Below are 23,572 nucleotides of genomic sequence, written 5' to 3'. Positions count from 1 at the left end.
AGTCACCCCCGTTACACACCTTCAGCGAGTTGATCTGATTGCGCAGATCGTCGACACGTTCTTTGGGTCCTCCCACAGCGGCAATGTCTTGCTCGACACGAGTTATCCATTCCAGGAGCTTGGCCAGGTGGTCCTCACAGAGAGCGAATTTCTCGATCACTGCTTGCTGTAGTTGATTCGTTCGACGTAAACGAAATCGTGCCGTAAAGAGGGGAGGAAAGCAAACACAAAACGAACAGTTAATAGAGCTTTTGAAGCGAACACTATCAATACCTGTATGGTTTATCATCGTTTACAAACGAGATTACATGTTATGAATGTACACAAATGCAGTTCTTTTTTTTTGCTGTTTCATTACTTTAAAATATGATACACAAAATAGGAATAAAATTCATCAAACACAAGCCGATAAAACAGAAATCAATTGAAATAGCTGAAATATTAATGATGATGATAATTCACACGGTCAGAAAATAAGAAACATACAGCGGGAGAAGATGGAAGAGTATATATATATAGGTAGTACATACAAACGAACCAAACAGAAAACAAAACAAAACCAAAGTCATAATACAAAAAAAACACAAGTAGCATGTAAAAGAACGAATGAGAAGAGGGAAAAAAACAAAACAAACACACCGGCGAAATAAATCATATGCTGGAAAGAGGTGTACATTAGAATAAATGATACATATAACAGGATGGGGGTTTGCTTATGCACAATAGGAATGGAAACACCGGAAGTTCAATACACAGGTGAATAGATATATAGGGATAGGTACAAATCACAAACACACGCAAACGAAAGGAAACAATAACAATCAAACAACAGCAAAAACCAGGCAAACACAACAGAGAAAATGAAGCAATCAGAAAAAATCAGTCTCAAGATTCAGCCAAAAAGGTAAGATCCAAGCAATTTGGTCAATAGCAAGTGTTCCTGTTTGTGTCAAAAAATGTCCGCTTTAGTGCGGAGTTGTTTTTTTTTTAAATATCTGATACATGTGACAGATAACATGGAACATTGACACTAACGACTACTATCGTTACCCCACACCGAGCTAGCGTATTGGTTAGTGCGACTATCTACGGGTGTTGTATACAGCTAGAGACATTTAGTGTGGTATGTGTTAGTGGAGTTAGTGGATTCAATTCTTTTCTTCGTGACAAGGGTGAATATACGGTGGTGTGTTAGTACGCTTTGCTATTATTGTTTGCTCCGCATTGGATTAAACTAATTTGCTCGCTCTAAGTAACGGAATAGAAAACTATTTACAATCCTGAAAAATAGAATAGATAAGTTTGATTGGATAACACTTAATCTAACAAAGGATAAAAAAAAACTACTCAGTAAAGCAGTACGGCCAGGTCGTATTGCATCGAGTGTGAACGTAAACTAACTTAAACTATACAAAATTGGAAGAAAAAGTATTGAAGATTTTTGTCGCATATCTGGTAGCAGCGTATTTTGTTCATCCCTACTCTATAAATCATAACACCTGGAAGCTAGCTCTTGTTTCACAAACAATTGTGCTGCCTTGCTAAACCCTACTATCACTGAAAGCTTCTAACTTCTAACTGCTCTGTATCAATTTGTTTGTTTTTCAGAGTTTTTTTCTAATTACCTTTAAGTCTCCTAACGTATTCTTTAATGGCCCTACTGCACTAAATCAATCGTACATACAGAAGCACACACACACACACGCGCACACACACACACATGGTATTGATTTTGCAGTTTTATAGCTTATCCCCCACAAGGCACAGCGCATTCGCCTTTCCATTCCGCTTTTGTTCCATGCATGCAAATGTTTGTTGTTGTTTTTTTTTATGTTGTAGGTGTCATCACTCAGCGCAAACAATGCATGTGTAGTTTTGATTCGAGCGTATTGTATGTTATACACCACGATGTATGTAATGCCGATTGTGTCCAATGATAGAAAGAAAATATTCATGATGATTATATATGATCGGGTTGCTATAAACTTGTTGACAATCTAAATACCAACAAGGCTACACGGGTGGATGAGTTCGTGTATTTTGGGTGTACGGCTAAGGTTTTGTAACGTGTGATCTCTAGGCACGCAAATCAGACGCTCAGTGATTGAGGTGACCAGTCAACAGTTTGAATATTCTATGAACCAAATTCCGCATGCTCCATGAGCAATACTAATCGTTCAACGCGCAACCCACGTCCTTTGGAGGGTGTGCTGGCACAATGGAAAAGATTTCTAAACTCTTCCCGACAAACAGTAGAACCACCAGCATTGAGACAGTTAAGCAAACAAACAATTTCATACGGCAAAGTATAGACTAACGAAGCTAACAGAAAGGAAGTACAGTACAGGCTTATGAGTATGGGTTATGGCCATGTAATAAGTTATTAGTCATTACTTGATACAACAAAGAAAAGAAGTTCCTCTAATTTTGCATTTTGCAGACTTCAAAACACAAAAAATAAAACAAACAACAAAATTGAAAATTTAATTAAAAACAGTATAGAGAAAGAAAAAAGCATTGTCTTCTAAATGATGAACGACATTCTATAGAACACGAAACAAGAATTAGGATAAAAGGAACAGTTGAAGAGATTAGTAAGAGAAAGAATATTTGAAGAATGCTCGATATATTGAATTTGTATGTAGATACCAGAATTCAGAAAGCTAAAGGTTTAAATTGACATAATTTTTAATTATAGTAGCTTGTAAGATTCTAATTGTCTTGTTCCTTAAGGGATTTGCTTTAAGTATTTTTATCTTTAAAGTACCAATATTAGGGAATATTTGAGTCAAGTGCAATTGTATAAAATTATATTTTATTTAGTTTAATTAAATGCGCATATTGCTATTTTGACTAAAGTTATTAGTTGAATACAATCTAACTTGTGAAATTTATTTGCTTTGCTTAACCTGCTAAAAACTGGTCTATCAACATTCCAAGCTGAACTTATTCATTCAAGCTGAAACACATAAAAAATGAAAAAAAAAATACTGTTTCATTAGCAAAATGAAATGCAAAACAAGATTCATTCCAAATTTTGAAATTTTGCATGAACCAAACAGTTTCTTTCTGCCATAAAGTGCTATAAATTATTATTTTGCACTTATAACACAGTATGACAGAATTGATGAAAATTTGCAATACAAAACTGTTAGAGATAAAGCACAAAAAACATTTGTTTTAAAGATTTTAAGTAAAGTTAAACAAAAGAAGTAAAAGAAAACAATCAAGCGAAAATTACTGTTACACCGTTTTTTGGAGATTGAAGTATTCCAAAATAGGAAATAAGAAATGAGGTAATAACAAACATGAAATGAAGGAAAAAACATGAACATCCCGTCATAAGTTGGTTTTTTTAAACGATGATAAAAAGAAGGAAAAAAACAAAATAACTAAAACAGAAACACGAAACGCCCCACAGCAAGTGCCTAAAAGGGTCAGAGGGAGCGCGCGCAAGAGTTTAGGAACGGGGAGACAAGTGTGATTGTGTGAGAGCAGGAAAAAAAAACAGATGATCGTGCAGCACGGTCACTTACCCGTTGCTCCGCTAGCAATAGATATCCCTTCTCACGTGCCTGCACGAGATCGATCGGTTCGCGATCGTCCGCGTTGTAACGGCCGCGGGTGGCATCGACCAGCCCGCTACTGATGGCGGACGTGAGCGGCACTATTGCACTACCTTTACCAACACTGTCGCGCACGACCGTTGTCGACGGATCGACCAGGCCGGCCTCGATGGTTGCCGTTAGTGTACGGGCCGGTGCCGTATGGTGGAACGGATCGCGGAAGTTGCCCTCGGCTGGCATATACAGCTGATAGTCGAGCGCTTCGAACAGCCCGAACGAACGACGCGGGGTCGTGAGCAGCCCGGACTCGACGGCCGCCTGCAGCGGGACCAGCTTCGAGCTGGCCGTATCGAGTACGTTCGATTTTTCCGGCTCAATCAAACCCTTCCGGAAGGCTTCCGGCAGGTGCAGCAACTTGTGCTTTGCACCGTCCTTCAGTAGCACCGACTCGGGATCGATAAGACCCTGTACGATGGCGTCGCGTAGTGTGATGGCTGGCGGCAGGTTATCTCGATCGAGCGGGGTGGTGGATGACGGTGGCACGAACCGGCCGGTCGATAGGTCCAGCAGCTGCAACTCGACGGCACGATCGAAGCTGAGCGGTTCACGCACGTAAACCACACAATCGTTGCCGAAGGTGAAGAATAGAAGTTTTGGATCGATGGTAGCACGGGCACTGTCCTGCAGGACATCGTCGTGTAGCGCTTGTCGCAATGGCACAAACAACCCCGTACGTGGATCACGTACCACCGACATTTCGAGCGACAGCAGATCGTGCCGCAATGCATCCTGCAAGCTCATCTCTTTCGGGCCCTTGCCTACCGGTGACTCCTGGAGTAGGTTATCAATCGATTCCTTGCGCTCCAAGATTTTGCCCGTAATTGGACGATTGATAGTCACCAGCAGACCCTTGCTGAACGCTACATCAAAGTTGTACGCACGATCGTTCTTACGGTCGAGTACTTTCCCCTTGTCCACGTCTATATCGGCGTGATCCATAGCTGCCCGCAGGGGCTTGTCCTGCCCAGTCACTGCATCCTTGTACACGGTCGTCTCAAAATCGAGCAGACCAGCGTCAAGAGCTTCCTGCAGATTCAACAAATCGTCCGCGCTCGGGTCCACAAAACCACCAGCATCGGCTCGGTAAAGACCCATCTTGATGGCTTTCTCTAGCGATAGTAGCTTCTGGTTTGTTACTATTAAACCCCTGCGACGAGCTTCCTGCAGGTCGATCTTCCCATCCGAGAGTATGTACGTTCCTGCCTGGGCATCTATAACGCCCTGTTCGATTGCTTCGTCCAAACGCACGTATCGGCCCGTTTTCGCGAGCTTCACTATCGATGCTGCTGGACTAACGATATCCTCCGCGCAAGCCTCTTCGAGCGATATCTGCCTGCCTGTAATCGGATGAAGTATCTGTCCCGTTTGGGGACGGTAGAAACCCATGGCAAGCGTTTCGTACAGTCCAAAGCCTGCACTTTCAATGTCCACGATCAGCCCCAGTGCGAGCGCTTCACTGAGCGGGATAAACACCTCACTGCCCGGTTCACGGAACACTCCTTCCCGGCGATCAATTAGCTTCGCCCGACATGCCTCGAACAGGTTGAGCATGGTTTCGTCACGCTCGTTAAAGTAGCAGGGAAGCTGCGGGTTGATAATGAACTTACGCGTTGCTTCCTGCAACGTTATCTTACGGCCGGTGGACGGCTCTATAAACTTGCCCGTCTTATCGTCGTAGATGCCCTGATGGATTGCGCGTTGCAGGCTTACCGGTGCCTTCCGATCGTACAGCAAACCAATGTCAAATGCGTGCTTCAGCGTAATCCAACCCTCGCCGTGTTGTACCTTCGAGTTCTCCCCATCGATAAACTGTGTTCCAATGGCTTCGTTCAGATCCAAATCCTTATAGTACCCGGTAGTCGAATCGCGCACCTGTACCGAGTGCGGATCGATCAGCTTTCCAGCGATCGCTTGATGCAGGGTGAGCTTTTTACCCGTCTTCGGTTCGACAAATTTCCCATTACCCTCCCGATAGATACCCTTGAGCACGGCTTCACTCAGCCCGATCGGTTTGCGAACCTCCACCAGCAAACCACGATCGAACGCTTCACGGAAATCGATCCGTACCCCTTCGTCGTCGCGAATCGTTCCGCGACGCACATCCACGGTACCGTTCTCGATCGCAAGTTCGAACGGCACAATTTTCCCACCGACGGTCACGATCGTGGACTCCGGGTCTAATAAGCCACGGCGTATCGCTCGCTCCGTAGACATCCGCTCCGGTGTAGTGGTACTGCTGAACTGACCTGACTTGGGATCGTACAGCCCACGGTATACTGCGTCTGGTAGACTGCAGCGCCGTTTCGATGCCACGATCAGTCCCCGATCCATTGCTTCCCCAAGACCCATGCTCAAACCAGAGGCGGAGTCTACCACCGAACCCGCGCTAGGATCCACCAGCTCACTGCGAATTGCCTCAGCGAGACTAATCACTGTGCCACTCTTTGGATCGCGTACGATTAAATCGCTCGTAGATATTTCACCCTTCGCAATCGCTTGCTCGAGTGTAACGGGTGTGGTGGTATCTTCCAGCAACAATTTTCCTGTCGCAGGATCGTAAAAGCCACGCAACAGCGCATCGGCTAGAGAGATTGGTTTCTTGTTGCTGAGCACGTAACCCTTCTGGTAGGCGCGGTCCAGCGTAAGCTCTGGCCGAGTTAAAACGCCCCTTACGTCATCCACCAAACCACTAGCAATAGCATCCCGACACTTCACCACACTTTCGCGGGACTCGTCTCGAATCAGCACACTGTCGATCTCCACCAGCTGGGTATTGATCGCATCCTTCAGGTTGCTTTCATCACCATTGGCCGGGTCGAGAATTTTGCCAGTTGCCGGATTGTAGAACTCGCGGCTCAGCACATCAATCAAACTGTGCGTTACGTGCTTGGTGTCCATTAGGTTCTTTTCCACCGCCACGTCTAGCGGTACAAGCTCATCGGTGGCAGTGTCCTTTAGCTTGCCCGACTCTGCGTCGATCAGTTTCTTATCTAGCGCATCCTGCAACGGTACAAGCGTATTCTCCTTTGTATCCTTAACGTTGGAGATTTTCGGATCCACTATACCCTTATCCACGGATTGCTGTACGTCGACCATCTCCTCTGTGATCGTGTCGAGTATCAGACCCGACTCGGGATTGTACAAACCCTTGAGCACCGCTGCCTCCAAGGATATTGGTTTTCGCTTACCCTCAAGCATGTAACCCTTGACGTACGCTTCGTTCAGGTCGATCTCTTCCTGCGTGTCTTTGTTGAACAGTACACCGAGTTTCAGGTCGATGATGCCCTTTTCAATTGCTACCGCCAGCGGTACGATCTGCCCATCTGTAGGATCTCTCACAGAAAGTGAGTCGTTATCAATGAACCCAGCACGCAACGCTTCTGCGATGGGTATGCTCTCGTTGTTTTGTATAAACTCACCCGTCTGCGGGTTGATCTGACCTGCGTCAATTACCTCAGCCAGCGTTGGCGAAAGATCTTCATCGCCGGCTGGTTCACGCTGCACAATCCAACCGCGGCGACAACATTCGACAAACTTTACCTTCTTTCCCGTCTTATTGTCGAGCATGTGGCCTGTGTGCTTATCGATCAGATGCTTCTTCAACGCAGTATCCAACCGCTCAAAGCGATTTCTACCGAGATCCTTCACAAATATCGTACTCGGATCGATTAACGCGCCCGCATTGTAGATGAAGTCACGGAACGATACAGGCTCCCCGGTGGTTGGGTCGAGGAAGTACCCCTTCTCTACATCATACACACCCAACTCACCCAGACGCTGTTCGGTTAGTGCGGCGTCCAGCACGAGTGTATCGTCGCCTTCTTCACCTTCCACGAAGGAAATGCGGTCCTTCGATAGTACATCGACCACATCGTAAATGCGCACGTTCCCTTTGTTCAAACCCTCCTCCACGGTGTACGGCATCAGCTTGTCGTCTACCATGATGCGGCAGTGCTTGGGATCAATTTTACCCTGCGAAATCGCTTCACCTAAAGTCATTCGTTCGGGTCGCTCTGCTGGACGATCAACGAACGTGACATGACGTTCTGATGCTTCCGCGCCAGAAGTTGTAGCTTCATTGCCGGCAGCTGGTTGCTTATCAGACTTCAATGCATCCACCACTGCTTTTCCAGCTAGCAAAGGTGCACCCACGACAGCCATGAGACCCAGCTTGGCTGCATCCATTATTTTACTACCGGCACCACTGGTTGAAGAAGCGCCAGTAGTATTGAGAGCCTCATTAATCTGCTGACCGTTGAACGGTACATCCGTCATTGAGCGTGAAACAGTTTCTCCTACTGGAACACCTATTGGCACGTTGGAGGAATTAGCTATCACAGTATTCCCAATTTCTGAACTACTCTTTGTTGGATCTGACGTATTGTTTGATCCTAGCACATTCTCCGAAGAATCTGTGCTTGCAGCGGAGGCTTGAGAGCTCTGCTGATTGTCTTTTTCCAATGTTTTTGATGTTATTTCATCAGCCCTTGCACCGTCAACTTTTACCGGAGCGTCGGTAACTGATGTGAGTGTTTCCCCTTCGCTTTTAGCAATAGGAGTCTCAATATTTGAGCCAATATCCTTTTCCATTAGAGTTGCCGTTGCAGGTTGCTGCATAGGAATTGTTTCATCTACCATATCAGTGGATTTTTTAGCATCCTCAGCATACACCTGCTGCTTTGGTGTTTGTTGCAATTCGGCAAGCGAGTCACCAGGGAGTATAGTTTGAGCGGGTTTATCCGAAATTGATGCTACGCAAACATTAGCAGAAGCTCCATGTTCTGCCTTCGATAGCGTTTCTGCTTGATTAGTAGAATCTTCCAGCACCTGAGGTGCTTGAGGTACTAACGAAACAGATTTTTCTGATTCTAAAAATTGGCTCAACTTGTCTTTTTCTGCTTTCAGTTCTTTCTTTTCTCCCAGCAGTTGGTCTTCTGCGCTTGGAGTTACATTGTCTAAAGTAACCTGTTTATCGGTTTTGATGATATGCTCTTCCGATGGAATAGGTTTTGAAGCAGGCATATCTACTTTCTCAACAACCGATTGTTCATTGTTTTTGTTGGGTGGATCGAATGCTTCTAACGCCTCTGGTGCTTTCTCCGTTACGAGCTCAACGTCAACTTTAAGTGTACTATCTGACTTATGGGGCTGAGGTCTTTGGCCTACATCAGGAAGTGGCTCTACAATAGTGTCCGTTGCGAGATTGACAAACGGAACCGTTGGTTCCTCTATATTTCCTACAACTTCAAACCCTGCAGCACTAGCCGAATCATCCTTTTCTTTTTTCTCGAAAGCTTTCTTTACCGCACCAGCTATGGCCATACCGCCAAGTACCGGTGCACCAACGACCGCCATCAGTCCTAGTTTTGCTGCATCCTTGATATTGCTTCCAATATTACTTCCACCGCTTGGAACATTCGAACTGTTCGCCACGGACAAAGGTGCAATAGTTCCAATGTCTTTACGCTCTAGCATCTCAGCTACGGAAGGCTGTGACACTGACTTCGTTTCATTATTTGTCAGCTTTTTAGGCGAATCGGAAGGTGTGCTTTCGGACACTTCCAATTTCCCGATGGCTTTGTGGGACATCTCTGGGGATCGATTGAGTGTTTCCTCGCTTGAAGAGTGGGATCCAATGAAACCACGATCAACAGCGACAGAAATCGACATCACTTCACCAGTACTGGGATGGATAAAGGTACCCTTCGTTACATCTAACAGTCCTCGAAGTAAAGCCTCATTCAACCCAATTTTTACTTCTTGCTGCATGTGTTCTTCGCGCGTTTCTTCGGGCTTTGATATGATACCCTGCTTGTATGCCTCTTCAACAGACATGATTGCTCCGGTTTGCAAATCTTGCACCTCATTAACTGAGATCAACGCATAGCCGGATTGAATTTCAACCGTCTTTGTCGTGATGGTATGGAATGCTGCCACTGTTTCCTGTACCGATGTAACGGCATGGTTGGCTTGCAAATTTTGAATCAACTTTGGCAAAGGTTTAACGATGAGTTTTCCCGAATCGATTGCTTCTCGCAGAGGTATATCTACAACATCGGTCGTGCCCTTAAGAGGTGCTCTAAACGTGCCTTTAGTCGTATCAATTCGGCCTTGATCGATAGCGGCCGAGAGTGGTACTCCATCCACGTCCGGAGTGTAAGGAGTCGCCATGATGAAATCATTTTTCAATGCCACCTCCAATGCCATCGGCACGCGTGATATTGGATGCGTAACTTCTTTCTTCTCGATGTCTAGCAAACCACGTTCGACAACAACTGGCAGTGTCATTCCGATCGGAGGTATCTTAGACTCGTAGTTCGTACTGTGACACAGTCCTCGATCGATAGCATCAGTAATTTTCAAGTCACCAGCAACTGTGCACCGATCCTCATTAACCAAACCGGCAGCGATCGCTTGCTCCAGAGGCATCGAACGCTCAGCGATTGCTACTTCAGCTAAAGGATCGACGATTTCACACAACAACGCTTCACGGAGCGTTAATAATTGTCCAGATTCGGGATGGTATATTCTAGAGTCGGACGGATTCAGTAGGCCCTGTGTCTCCAGAGCTGGCAAACTGAGACAACGAGCGATAGGAATAAAGATCATGTTTGTACCGTGCAAATCAAGCATACCTCTCTGTATCGCTTGGTTCAAATTCAACACATGACCCCTTTGAGGATCGACTATTTTACCACCTTCGCCATTCAGCTGTCCAGTTTTTAGGACATCGGCGAGCGTAGTGTTAGGTTTTGAAAAGAGTGTTGGATCTTCTAACCTCTTTGCCGTTTCCTGATCAATTATGCCCTGATCGGCCGCATCCTTCGGTCGAAGGACACATTTGCGCATCTTTTGCAATTTTCTCGGTACCTGATCGTAGTCTTGCGGACCAGCTTTTGTCACCACTGTCGTTATACCTTCAGAAGACCGTCTGCTCTCAACGCTAGGCTTTTTCTTTAGCAACGCAGCCCGCTCGGGGCTTGGCAGCTGGCTGCGTGTAATTAACCCTCTTTCATAGGCTAATTCTATGGGCATTTCCTCACCCGTAATCGGATCGGTAAACAATTTCAGTGAGTCTATTGCGCCTGCGGCCGCAACTAATGGAACACCCGCTACTAACAATATACCGTTCCGAATGGCTTCGATCATACTAATCGGACCATTGGCAGTGCGTATTTCACCCGTCTGTTCATCGATAAGGCCACGCTGTATTGCATCCGCAATAGATAGTTTCTCTCCATGCACATTGCTAGGGTCAACTAGCTGTACCAAATTGGGATCGATCTTGCCACTAGCCACCGCACCCACTATGCTATCCGAGCGTCCCGTTTCAGCGAATATTACAAGCGCCGTACTGGGATCGTAAATAATGCCCGGCGCAAGTTGAAGCGGTTCCGGACTCAACAGCTCCGGAGTTGGAGCAATCTTTACCTCTACCATGCTAGAATTTTTGGCCGAAGAGGTGGAAATTTCCACTCGATCCGGTTGCCCTGTTTGCTTCGTGATCTGTATCGTACGATTATCCGACCCATCGGAAACCGTCGACGAACCAGGTAGGCACTGTTCAAAGATTATGTATTCCTGCTCTATTGCTTGCCGCATCGTTAACGGCTCTGCACCCTTACGCATGCAATATCGTCCAACGGGATCTAGTATCTTCTTGTCTAGCGCTCTATCGATTGTAACGCGACGTTCCGGATTTTTCGGATCGGACACAAATGCCGACTGCCGATTAATGATTTGTAACTTTATACACTCCTCGAAACTAACCATCCGATCCGTTCCAGGGATAACAAGCAACCCCGTATCCGGATTCAACAAATGACGATCGATTGCTTCGTTTAGCGGCCATCCATTAGCAGGCAGCTCAAACGTTTGCTTCTCGGCATCTGCCCGTTCAAGATATTCGGTCGTAATGTTAAGACTACCTCTGTTCGCTCCCTTTACTACCCGTGTTTCAAACTGGACCAACGGAATACCACCTGCGGTAGTAGCTTCCGAGTTGTTGGGCACTGCTTCCGTATCCGGTAGAAGTAACCCATGATTCAGTGCTTGCTGAATTGAGTAAAGGTTACCCGTTGCCGGATCTCGATAGGTACGCGTTTGCTCGTCAATCAAACCCTGTCGTACTGCCTCCGTAAACGAAAGCAATACCTGCGGTTGGCTTTCCGGTGCCTCCCCTGTGTGCGTTATAGTAACGTACCGCTTTATCGTCTTGGTAACTGTTTCGGTCGTGAGCGTAATATTGAGCAAACTGATCAAGAGCAATGCTCCTTCCGGTGTGATAAACTTCTGTTCGATTGCCGGTTCGAGAGGAAGTACTCGTCGAGCAGCGTCATGCAGAAAGCCCGTTTTTGGATCGATGTGATCGCGGCACACCAGTTCCAGTAACGTTAGTTCCCTTCCGGGGGTAGTTTCATCCTGTACACCTATTGCACGGTTAAACATCTCGTATACCTCGGGCCTTACCAGCCCTTGGCCCAACGCTTCGTCTAGCGATATGAAAACACCCTTACCACTATCTAACATAAACTGCCCATCGCGCTTGCGCAACACATTCTTCGCGAGTGCCATATTGAACGATACGAACTCTCCGCTGTGTGGATCCTTAAATCCGTGAATGTTGAATATTGATCGTATCGAAACGGATGATATAAGACCCCGATCAACCGCTTCCGGAATGGTCATCAGTTCACCTGTTTCGTAATGTTTGTAGCGATTCTCGAACGGAAGTATTATGGCCTGATCCATTGCCTCGGCTAGCGTGAGCAGTTCCGCTCCGCTCGATTTAAAGACCGATCGTACATGTTCCCCATCGAGTACCCCCAAACTGATCGCCCCGGGAATGTTGACGCGTTCGCGACGCGTCGGCGACGCGATACGCTCGTTCTGATCGTACAGCTGCAGATCGCACACGTCCTTTAGCGTGAGCGGTTTGCCGATCAGTTGCCGTTGCCGAGCTTCGGCAAACGTCAGCTTCTCCTTCGTCTGCGGGTTCATGTAGCGACCCGTGCGCGCATTGATGATGCCCTGCTCCAGTGCCTGTGCTACCGTTACCTTTGTGTCATGTTTTGTGTCCACTATTTCGCGTACATGCGGATCGATCAGCTGCCGCTCGATGGCCGAGTCCAGGCGGAACGTATCGCCAGTGTTACGGTCCGTCACCCAGCCACCGGTATCGACCAAACCCTGCGCCAGCGCATCGGCCAGACAGAGTGTGTGTGGTGCTATTTTGATCGCTTCGCTCCTAACCAAATACCCGCACTCGTACGCTTCGGCCAGCGAAAGCTCCCGGCCCGACGGCGTACGGTATAGCCCACCGCCGCCGGCCGTCGCATCCACCAGGCCCTGCTTGATTGCATCGACAATACTTTTTGCTTCCTTAGTGTTATACTTTACAGCGCGCTGCTGCGACGATGAGGAGGAGGACGCCGCCGCCGCAGCACCACCACTACCACCACCGCCACCATCATCGAACGCTGTTCTACTGTAACTGCTGCCGCTACGGTGCTGCTCGTTGATGCCTTCGGTCGTTACCTTTATGCGCTTCTCCGTACTTTCGTACGATCCACCGTTCTCGGCCTCGAGAATCTCTTTCTGAATCACCTCCAGCAGGCTCATCGGCCGTCCGTCCCGATCGACGGCTGCTCCCGGTCGCAATAGCTTTCCCACCAGCTCTGGATCGATCAGCTTCCGTAGCGCGGCTTCCTCCAGGCTAATGCGCTCACCGGTTGTGCTTACATTGAGCAGCCCGCTGCGTACGTCCAGCACACGCAACCGGATCGCCTCACCGACTGTTAACGTCCGACCGGTGGTCGGATCGATTATACCGGGCGTGTTCAGTATGTTATCGCCGCCGATTTCATCCTCGTCGGGACCATTGTTCGTACCGACCGCTTCGCTCGTGCGCTGAATTCGCTTCAGGCTGCGAATCTCCGTGAACTGCACCGAGGAAGCACCGTTGGTCGGGTAGCTGCCATCGGTGGGCTTTGCTTTGATGGGCGATCCGTTTTCGCGCGGCTGTGACGCAGTCGTCGGCTTGCCCACACCATTGTTATCGATGGTATCATAGATCAGCTTGTTGTTCGTGATCTTCGTTATCCTGGTAAAGACAAAATCATTCCATCAGTACAGATGCCCAATCATATCAAATATCGGTTCCTCTATACTTACTGCGATGTGCTATATGTTGAGGTGTAAATGTCCTCCTCGACCTCCTGGTGGCTCTCAGTGCCACCGTTTGTCGGGCGACCGAGATTGAACTCGACCCGATAGGTTCGAAGCGGTTTTTGAAGGCTTTCTGCGTAGCGCTGCATCAGTACGAAAGAGAATACATAACAAATTGTTATTAATAATTTGAATTGTAATTAGGAAAACAAAACATATACAGTACAGCAGTAAGTTTCTTTACAACGAATAATTGCTTTACCCGAAATTCGTACGAGAAGTCATACTCGTAAATATGTTCATCGATCTCTCGTAAACGCTTCGTCACGCTTGACGTGGATGATGCGGACGATGTGGTGGTAGTGGTGGCAGACGCAACCGATGCATTGCTGAAGATACCGGAATCTTTCCGTTTGGTTCTGGATTTGGATTTTTTCCCCGTTTTATGCTGTTGGTGGCTCATTTTCTTTGCATTTACCACACGCTCAGTTTAAAATCTGCAGCTTTTTTATCTCTCTCTCTGTCCCACGGTGGGAAAATTGTATTCCTTGATTTTACGCAACGACGTGCACGTGTTCATTCATCAAATCAATCACTAAATGCTCTAATGTACAATAAATTAAAATGTAAGTCTCGATTCAACAGGACTGTGGACAATGTTCCCTCTCATGCGGGGTGTAATGTTCCGTCAGAAGCTACAGATCTACCTTCCAAGTGGCCGCAAATTCATCCATGCATGTGAATAATCATCACCATATATCGCGCACCAATCAAACACGCGAACATCTAAATGGCGTTTTGGCACGCCAACGTATGTTTTCCTTCCTCCCCTTGGGCAATCGCATGGTTCGTAAATGAAGCATTTCGTTGCGATGAAATTGAAAATGGCATAACTAATTTAAACTCAGATATCGCAACGCACGCGGAGTGGCAATTGCTTAAAGTGTAGTTTGTGGTAAATTAATTAATTTCTTTTCGTTATAAAATCGCTGGTCCTGAGGTTGTCAGAATCCAAATGCTAGCATATAGTCCTTAAACGCGTTACGAAAACGATCAAACAATAACAACAAAACCCATGTTCTATGTGTTGAAAACAACATTGTGCTGAGATGCGCATAAAAATACGACAAATGCCATACAATCCCGCCCGCTGTCGCATTTTCTTCTCTACAAACGCGAGTTTATTTTAGGGAAGCCACGTTACGCTGCAAACGAAAGTGAAAATATACACCAAACGCACACGCTTTATTCATCGCCTGACAAAAAGAGGCGGTGGCGGCCACATCCACCATTGCCCTTTTTCCACCCGCTACCGGGAAAGGAGTGCGAAACAAAAAAAAAAAAAACGCACACCAAATGATGAAGTAATGAAACCATTTTCGCAACCATTACATAATCGTGACGGAAATATCAAAACCGTGCGAAAGCGCACGCAAATAAAATAAATTCTCTGCCGGCACCATCATCGGCACGCTGCAGACATTTCCATTACGCACGGTCAACTGTACGTCAACGACTGGGCGCCTCCATTCTTTGTTTTCCCAAGGAAATCTCTCCATTCCATATGGTTCCTTGCCCCCGTTTGATACAATGCAGACAGACATCGCCTGCAAAGTGCTCTTGCAGCCAACGGAATGGAATGTGGCCGCACACTTGCCGATATTATATCGATACGTTTATTTGCAGACAAATAATCAATGCCTTTTCCCACAGACACTTTAAACAATCTTTTCTCGCGGACGTTAATGGGTGGTGCATAAATCACAAATCTGCACTTGCTTGAACGGCTCCGGTCTGGTGCTTTGCCACAGATTTAACTGCAAACCAACATCTGCAGGCAATGCACTTATTGCACTTTGATACATCCGCAACCCTTAGAGGGCATTCCACTTAAAATCCAATATAGGTCCGTAATGCTTTTCGCGCATCCGAGGAGCACGCCCGTACGATGACTTGCTCGATTTGCTCCGGTTCCGGTTTACACGTAGGCATGTGACATGTGGCAATGTCGATGTCACATTCCGCCGGTAAAAACAGACCACCTTGCGCTTTGACAGTTCGACACACGAACACCAGCGAACGGAACAGCAGCTGCGCTACGAGCGGAAGACAACTCTCTTTATAAAATAAAGGTCTTTTTTGTTGCTTTCGCTTGTTGTGACACATGGGAAAGAATATAAACAACTTGTGCTCGTGAGTTCCGGAAAAGAGAACAGCTGAATCAGGTGACCCAAATTCAGAGCAATATGGCGATAACACTCATCTTCTCATCAATGATAACTGAGTGAAGATGGTATCATCAGCTGTTAAAGTGAGTTCTAAAAGAATATAAACGATTTCTTCAAGCAAAACCGCACTTACAAATACTGCATTATAATCAATCGCAAAAAATGTATCATTTTAATGGTTATGGTGAGAGGAAATTTTAATTTACAACTCAATATCGACTTGAAAAATCTTTTTTTGTATATCGCTGCTCTGGAGCAGCTTCATCAATTCTCAAATTTTAAGGAATTTCAAGGACCTTTTCTAACTTAAAAAAAATGGATCGATCATCCCCTATTCATCCACGAAATTTATCAAGGACAGCTTGTACGGTAATACTTCCCCCCTATGTTTTGACACGAACTTTAATCGCAACACAGAGTCACTCACTTTCACTTCCCCCGGTGGCGTCACCTGGCGGCAAAAACCTATTTTTAACGTGAACCCAACTCGATCATCATCCTCAACCGACTATAGTGACGATGATATCGATAGATGTAGACTCTTCCGTTGGCATCAACGATCAGCGAAGCTGCAGTGGCAAAGGTTGAACCGTCGCTTGGCTTGTAACAATACATGGCGCCGTTATGTTGTATCATTTACGAAATTTGCCCTCTCTTTGTGGTCTTGAGTTAATGGCATTTTCGGCGCAAAAAGTGACAGAGTAACACACTGCTCAGCATGACCTCCCGGTGCGGATATAAAGTCATAAACACTGGGCAAAAATGGCAGAGTACATTGGTACACAGCAGCAACAAAACAGTCCCAAACCTGTCGCAATCACAACCGACACTACCCCCCCAGGGTAAGACGATCTCGTGAGAATGTGAGAGCATTTTACGGTTAGACGCGTTGGCTGACCTCGGCGAAGGGCATCCATAAACAACCGTGACCGATCGCAGACATTACATGGCTACCGGGACGTGAAGCCGATAGCCGCACAGAACGCCGCTCGGCGAATGCGTCATCACTTACGGAGGGGTCGCCGAGAGACCAAGTTCTAACGATCGCACACGTAGCGCGATGCCTCTCCAAGTCCTCTTAACAACGTCCGTTAAGAAATTTACACAACCGAAACCACTCCACACAACCGGACCGGCTCGAAATGTGATACGCCGGACCAAAATGGAAGTGTAACATCCCCGTTCTGAGTCAAGCGTTGTGGGTAAGCAACACTGTTCGGTGCACAGCCCCAAAAGAAACAACAAACAACAAAAAAACACACCAAAGTAAAGTAAAAGCAGAGCCATAACAACCAGACGGAACAGTGCGGGACCGGCGTACTCGCACTCCGGGGAAAGGAACCATCAAGTCCGGGTGTGTGTTTCCGTGATAATTGAAATAGCACACAAGCCACCCATGTTACATAGGGGGGGGTCGTCATATATATATTTTTCATTGAGCGTAGACTGCCGGGGGAATTGTAGCAAAGCGAAAAGGCAACAGCGCAGCGCCACCGGCACGAAGAGAACGCAGTTAATCCAATTTGTTCTTACGCTTCGCTGGCAGTCTTGGCCGTCGAACGAAAAAATAGGCTGCCGAACTTTTGTCGGTACGATCGGGGTGTAAACAAGACAAGAGGCTTTTTTTTGTGTTTATGGCGGGGGTTTTTTTCCACATTTTGCTGTACACCTGTACGTGTAGTCGGCAGAATATTTTAAATCATCTTTAGCATACCAATGAGGGTGTTGTGCACCAATCTAAGGCTACAGCATAATGGCAAGCGGATCTTCATACAGCGGTTAGTGCGCACGAGAAGTAATCTCATGACCATAACCTCAAAACGACGGAAGATCCATGGAACTACTGGAACTCACTTCATGGCCTCTAGACAAACAATCGATCATTGTAACACACCGACAATTTGCTTGGGTTACAGTGTCACAGAGCCATTTTAATGGTTTGTACGTTGTTTGCGTTTATTATGATTATCATTTCGCGAAAATAATAGACCCTGGGGGGTGTACTACTGACACCATTTGCAGAGGAGTCGGCATCGCCGTTTATCACCTCAGACGACCTTTCTTCAAAGAAAGATCATCAGATATTAAAAGGGGAACTGGGTGGGTAACAATACTCGTCACCTTTGAAGTAGATGGAGTCATTTTTAATGTGCACTGCACGTGCAGCATTACAAATGACAATGAGATCAGCATTTGTGAGTTATCATCATCAACAGCGACTTCTTCCCATACAGACAACACTATAAACAGGCTCGTTAGAACGTGCGAAACAGTGTTTCCCAATCGTTATCTCATCAGTGGAGTTCATTGATGCAAAAAAACAAACGCCAATTCCAAGCTAAAATTAGTCAGCAAAACTGGAACTCTCACACATGTTCCGGTACGTTTTTATAGCTACACCGCACTAGAGTTCCATGTGCGGTGCTATAATAATCACTTGCGCGCGGCTACAAATCTGGACCCTTTCCATTATCAGCACCCATTCTGCATGAGCTCATCCTCCTTCGATAGCGACACGGCACATACACTTACGGACGAGAACGAGAGCTGCTAATGCAAGCGTAGAGCAATAATTGGCATAAATGGTCAACTCGCTCGGTCCACTTTACACGATTTGTTTACATTCCGTCGATAGCTTGTTGCGGTTGGGCAAGATTGTCGAGCCGCTGTTTCCAATCTTATCAACGAATGTGACTCTTCAGTTCCCTTGCGGTTTATTGGTTTCGGGCCCATCGTGGTCGGATGTGGCTTTATGGGTGATCTTAAATATCACAAACATATCTGCTCGTAAAGATACAGTTTTGTGGTTTAATTACATAAGGGATCAATATTTTGTTCACTAAACCGAGTTGTGAGTGAAGTTTGTAAGACATCGGACTAACTTCAAGCTAGTCTTGGTGGGGGACTCACATTGTCTGTTTGTTGTAGTATGAGTTTTTTACCACGCAGTCAGTAAAATAAAACATTTGACTTCATAGGAGACGATAACGCCCCATAGCAGTCGTTGAAAAATATTACTTTTTTCAGTTTACGACCTTACTGATAGTGTGACACAAAACACGTAACGTGCTTTTTTGAGCAACGGAACACCACTGCCCAGCGATGGATAAATAAAACAACTGTTCAATGTGATACATGTCCAATAAATGCTACATTTTCGACTTGAAATAAATGTGGTTCAATAAATAAGATCTTAACCACGAATAAAACTTCTCTTTACTCCCAAAAACGTGCTTCCTTGCATTCATGCTTAACTGATCTAGCGTGAAATTTACCAACGCATCAAAGTATGGCTGCTGCAAAGATTTATCATACAGCTAGAATTTCATTCCCGGCACATTTTTCCCATCCTACCGCGCGTGTCTTCAAATCGCATACAGCCAAAAAAAACCACAACCCCAAACAAACGACAGCACAGCAGATGGAGGAAGGTTGAATTAAATATTGTCGCCTTTCAAAATTGTCTACCACATACAAATCGGGTTTCTTTGTCAGCTGGTTGTGCTCTTCTTTATCACGCCCATGCGATATTAGAGCCACACTCGTCAAGCCGAGTGGGCCGGCACCCCACAATGCACGGAGATCAGAACCGGGGGTCTGGGTTTATGCAGATGTTTGATGCTTGATTAATTTATGATCATGCTGTTGACCAACGCCGTCCCATTGTGTGCGAAAGGTCACCGCAAAAGGAGACGAAAAAGACTGATTGGATCACATCGACGCACGGAAGAATGTTGATAGTATGTAAAAGAAGCTAAACAAAAGCGAAACGAAAACGTAAACTTTGCAAGAAATATCGTAAATTCGATATCGCCCACGGTCAGCTTGATTGTGTCATCGAAAGATCATCCTAAAATTCGTCCGCTTCCTTCTATTGCAAAAACAAAATTGCTTTGCAAAATACACACAGTTTGCACATCGACCAAACAACTTAAGCTCAACGAGCGAATAATTTCATCCAAGGTAAAGCATGGATCAATAACTACAGTGATGGGGCCTGACGCATATCAAACCCGATCTAGAAATAATATTCTCTCACCGGTGTAAAAACTAATCTTGACACTGACATTAATAAAGTGGCGAAGCATTAAAAAGAGGTGCTAAAACGGAACAGCACCCCATCAAACGTAGCGCGCACTGCCTATTGGCACATGCGATCATCCTCCCGCCATGGGGTGGGTAGCTGTGTTTTTATACGCGGGTGGAGCCGACACCAACGTTGCTTTTTACATATGTTTTTTTACATAAGGTTGATTAATGAAGACGTGTAAGATGAAGCAATGCTACATTTCACTGCTGCCGATCCATCGTGACCTTGCGTAAGTGTCATACTTCGCCCTTAAAAGTGTCACTCTTTCTCTATCTTTCTCTGTCGTGTTTCTTTTGGAGAAGATCCAAAACAGACGAAATAGGAACATCCGTTTACCATGCGGATAAGAGCACCACCCTTCCAAGAATAGCTCAAATTTGGGACACCCAACACACGATGTGATGGTGACATAAACAAATACCACCACCCCGCTCTCAAAGGTCGCTAGAGAACGCGTTTGTGGGGTGCGATGTTTGAAATGGTTAAATATTTTCTTCCACTATCATCTGGCGCAACGGCTAGTTGGCTTCCGTTCCAAATACTTAAGTGAAAATGAAAATTCACTTCAAACACTCATAATCCAGCTGATAAATCCAAGTTTGTGCTTGTTGGCGGTACAACAAGCGTTAGTAGCAGGTTATCGGCAATTTTCGATGCTCGTTGCAAGTTTGACCTTGATCGATTGTTTTCGTTTTCAATTTCCAACCGTATAAGTGCCCACTGTTGGTTGCGATAATGCGCCTGGTGACTTTTGTGGAGTCAAACGAGCTCGTACAATCTTTTCGGGGGCTTATTTCAATTTGTTTGAAGTGGAGAGTTTGACTTTCTTTACTGATGTTTGCACTCCAGGGCCTAAATTTATGACCGGAAATATGTACAGACAGTCCCCGAGATACGGTTATTGGAAATTTGACAGCTAAGTACATTGATAGCACAAAATCTAAGCAAAACAGGTGATATTAAACATTTGTTTTTTAATTGTTATTAATGTTTTCTATTACAAAATCGCTGGAATTGCTGAATGAATGAAGTGCAGAGAAAGAAAACAACTCTGTAACTTTGAAGTATAAACGATTTTACATCATTATTCGACATTAGCGGATCTTTTCCGGATTATAGCGGACTGCTATAATAACAGCGTATCTCGGGGACTGCCTGTACATGGCATTTACTCTATTCAGAGAATCAGCACCTCAGGAGAAGTTTGCCTTCCTCGTTTGCTGGATATTACAGACATTGTTAAATAAGTAAAATTGCATGAGAGAAAACAACGTTCCGGAATGGGATTTGATATCGTAACTGTCTTGTGATGATCGGCGGCACTGTCGTTGCGCCATCGAGCAGGTCCAGAGTTACACCGCTCAGTATGTAATATAATGAGAATTCCGGTGCTACAACAAAGACTTTCCAATAATGGCAACATAAAACAATTCTATTACACAAATTTCTATCTTTGGCTATTACAAATTGTTATAATTCACATCATTAAATCAAAAGTTAATATTCTAAAGTGCATTATCACACCGAAACATAAAACAAATCAGTTCCTCTTCCGCTCGAAATGCTACAATACACTGACAGAGCCGTGATCAACACGATAACAAATGTTATTCCAAAACGCATTTATTCATCGTTCCCGAGCCCGTTTACCAACGCAAATAGGGTTTTGAACAAAACTTTGTTTACATTCACCCAAACGATTGCAGAAACAGTGTGGTTCTCCCCTTTACTACTGTTTAGTGGTGGTTTGTACCGTCACAGCTAATACGCTTAATGCACCGACTACGCCGCTGTCGGTATGCGCTTGTCGGGGTGCAAGGTACAAAAATACGGCTTACTATCTCTGCTGCACTTCGTCAGACACGTAAAGCTGCTTGATGATGCCGAATGAAGTTGGAAGAAAAGCAAAATGAAACTATTTTTGCCCCAATTACTACACCTTTGCGTCGGGTTAGAGGGCTAAAATGATAATGTTTTTGTACAGGCCTGAACTATAGTGCAATACACCACCGGTCTGAAAGTATTGATTAGATTTCATGGACGAACGGGTCATGATATGGGTTCAAATATTTATATTTTCCGCTGTCTTTTTCTTCTTTACCAGTCACACTTCCCCTTATCTTTTGTGGCTGCTAAATGTCTACTTGAGTGGATTTAGGCTCAAACAGGGATTAAATTAAAAACATAAACGAAAACGAGGCTCCTCAAGGGCGATTGGAATCGATTTTGTTGGCTCCACACAGGGAGCAATGGTAGGTATTTTGTTACGTTTGTATCTGGCTTCTGACGGGAACATTCCACCCCGATTATGTTTGATAATGTTGATCGATTTTTGCGCTCCATTTTTTAAAAGCGCTCCTGTGTGATAGTCGTTTTTAATTTCCTTCTTTTCTCCAAGCTTGTTAAAGCACTTTGCTAGCCGAAATATGCTCTACCAACGATGCGAACAGTCGGGAAATAAGCACGTGCCCGTATCGAATCGACTGCATTCGCATAAAACACAAACAACCGAAACGTTTTGCACTCGAAGGAACAAACACTGCCAGCCGCCAGCGTGTGCGCGCACCAACCGAATTGCGAATATTCGAGCACGGCAGGCCACCAAATGGTGACTTGTCGGTCGTCTAGAATCACACTTTTCTTATGCCGCAAATGCTTCCGCCGCACTATTCGCTAGTCGAGGAGATCTAGGTAATTTATTTAGATTCTCTTTTTTGTGCACAATACGCGAAACAAGCCGCCACGGTTGGTGACCTTCACCGAAAATATATTCCATTTGGATGAAACGCTACACACCGTACTCGGTAACACCGGGTATTGGAGCTCTCGGTATCCTCATCACATCACAAAACACACGCAAGGTGGTGCGGGAAGATGACACAACGGGGCGGCCCCTGCTATGGCGGTGACTCTAGACATTTGAATAATTTTCTTCGAGACGTTCCACCCCACCGCGCTCTTTATTGATTGCCGAAAAGGATTAAGCCCACGAGGAGCACACGGCACACTAGATCACAAACTCATCACAGATACCTTTCGATTTTACTTGTGATCTTCGATCACTTTCTTTGCGTGTTAAAATCACGATCTTCACGACTTCTTCTGAACATTTCTTTACTAATGCGGTAAAAAAAATCACAAAAATCACTTCTCCGAGCAAAACTGAATGAGCAATAATATTCCGCGAGCGAGCACGCGCGCACGTCCAATCAGTTTCACTATCCCGACTAAAACTGAATGAACGAAACCGAACGGACCACGCGCTGAATGATGGTCAGTGTTCGCAACTCGTGAGTGCCCGAGCGGATGTGGCCGGTTAGCAGGGTAGTTTGGCGAGAACTCGCGAGAGATACCGACCCGGGTGGATGCGTTTGTACATGTGCACTAAGCGAAGAGAGTGTGCAACGGCAAACCACCCCTTTGCCTCGCTCTCACCATGGGCGAGCGTCATGGTTCGAGTG

The 23,572-nt window shown here is 45.7% G+C and overlaps 1 protein-coding gene across 3 annotated transcripts in view; it reads right to left on the bottom strand.

Annotated features, from left to right (window-relative positions):
* LOC128710217 (dystonin) overlaps positions 1–23,572 on the bottom strand; it is a 103,934-nt gene that overhangs the window by 23,805 nt on the left and 56,557 nt on the right. For all 3 annotated transcript variants that reach the window (XM_053805262.1, XM_053805263.1, XM_053805264.1), the window contains one exon: positions 20–166. In XM_053805262.1, coding sequence (XP_053661237.1) covers positions 20–166 — 147 coding nt within the window. The remainder of the gene's footprint in view (positions 1–19; positions 167–23,572) is intronic.

The sequence above is a fragment of the Anopheles marshallii genome, chromosome 2 (assembly GCF_943734725.1).
Source record: "Anopheles marshallii chromosome 2, idAnoMarsDA_429_01, whole genome shotgun sequence".
NCBI classification, from domain to species: domain Eukaryota; kingdom Metazoa; phylum Arthropoda; class Insecta; order Diptera; family Culicidae; genus Anopheles; species Anopheles marshallii.
The sequence above is the reverse complement of the archived record's forward strand: the minus strand, read 5'-3'. Positions and strand labels throughout refer to the sequence as shown.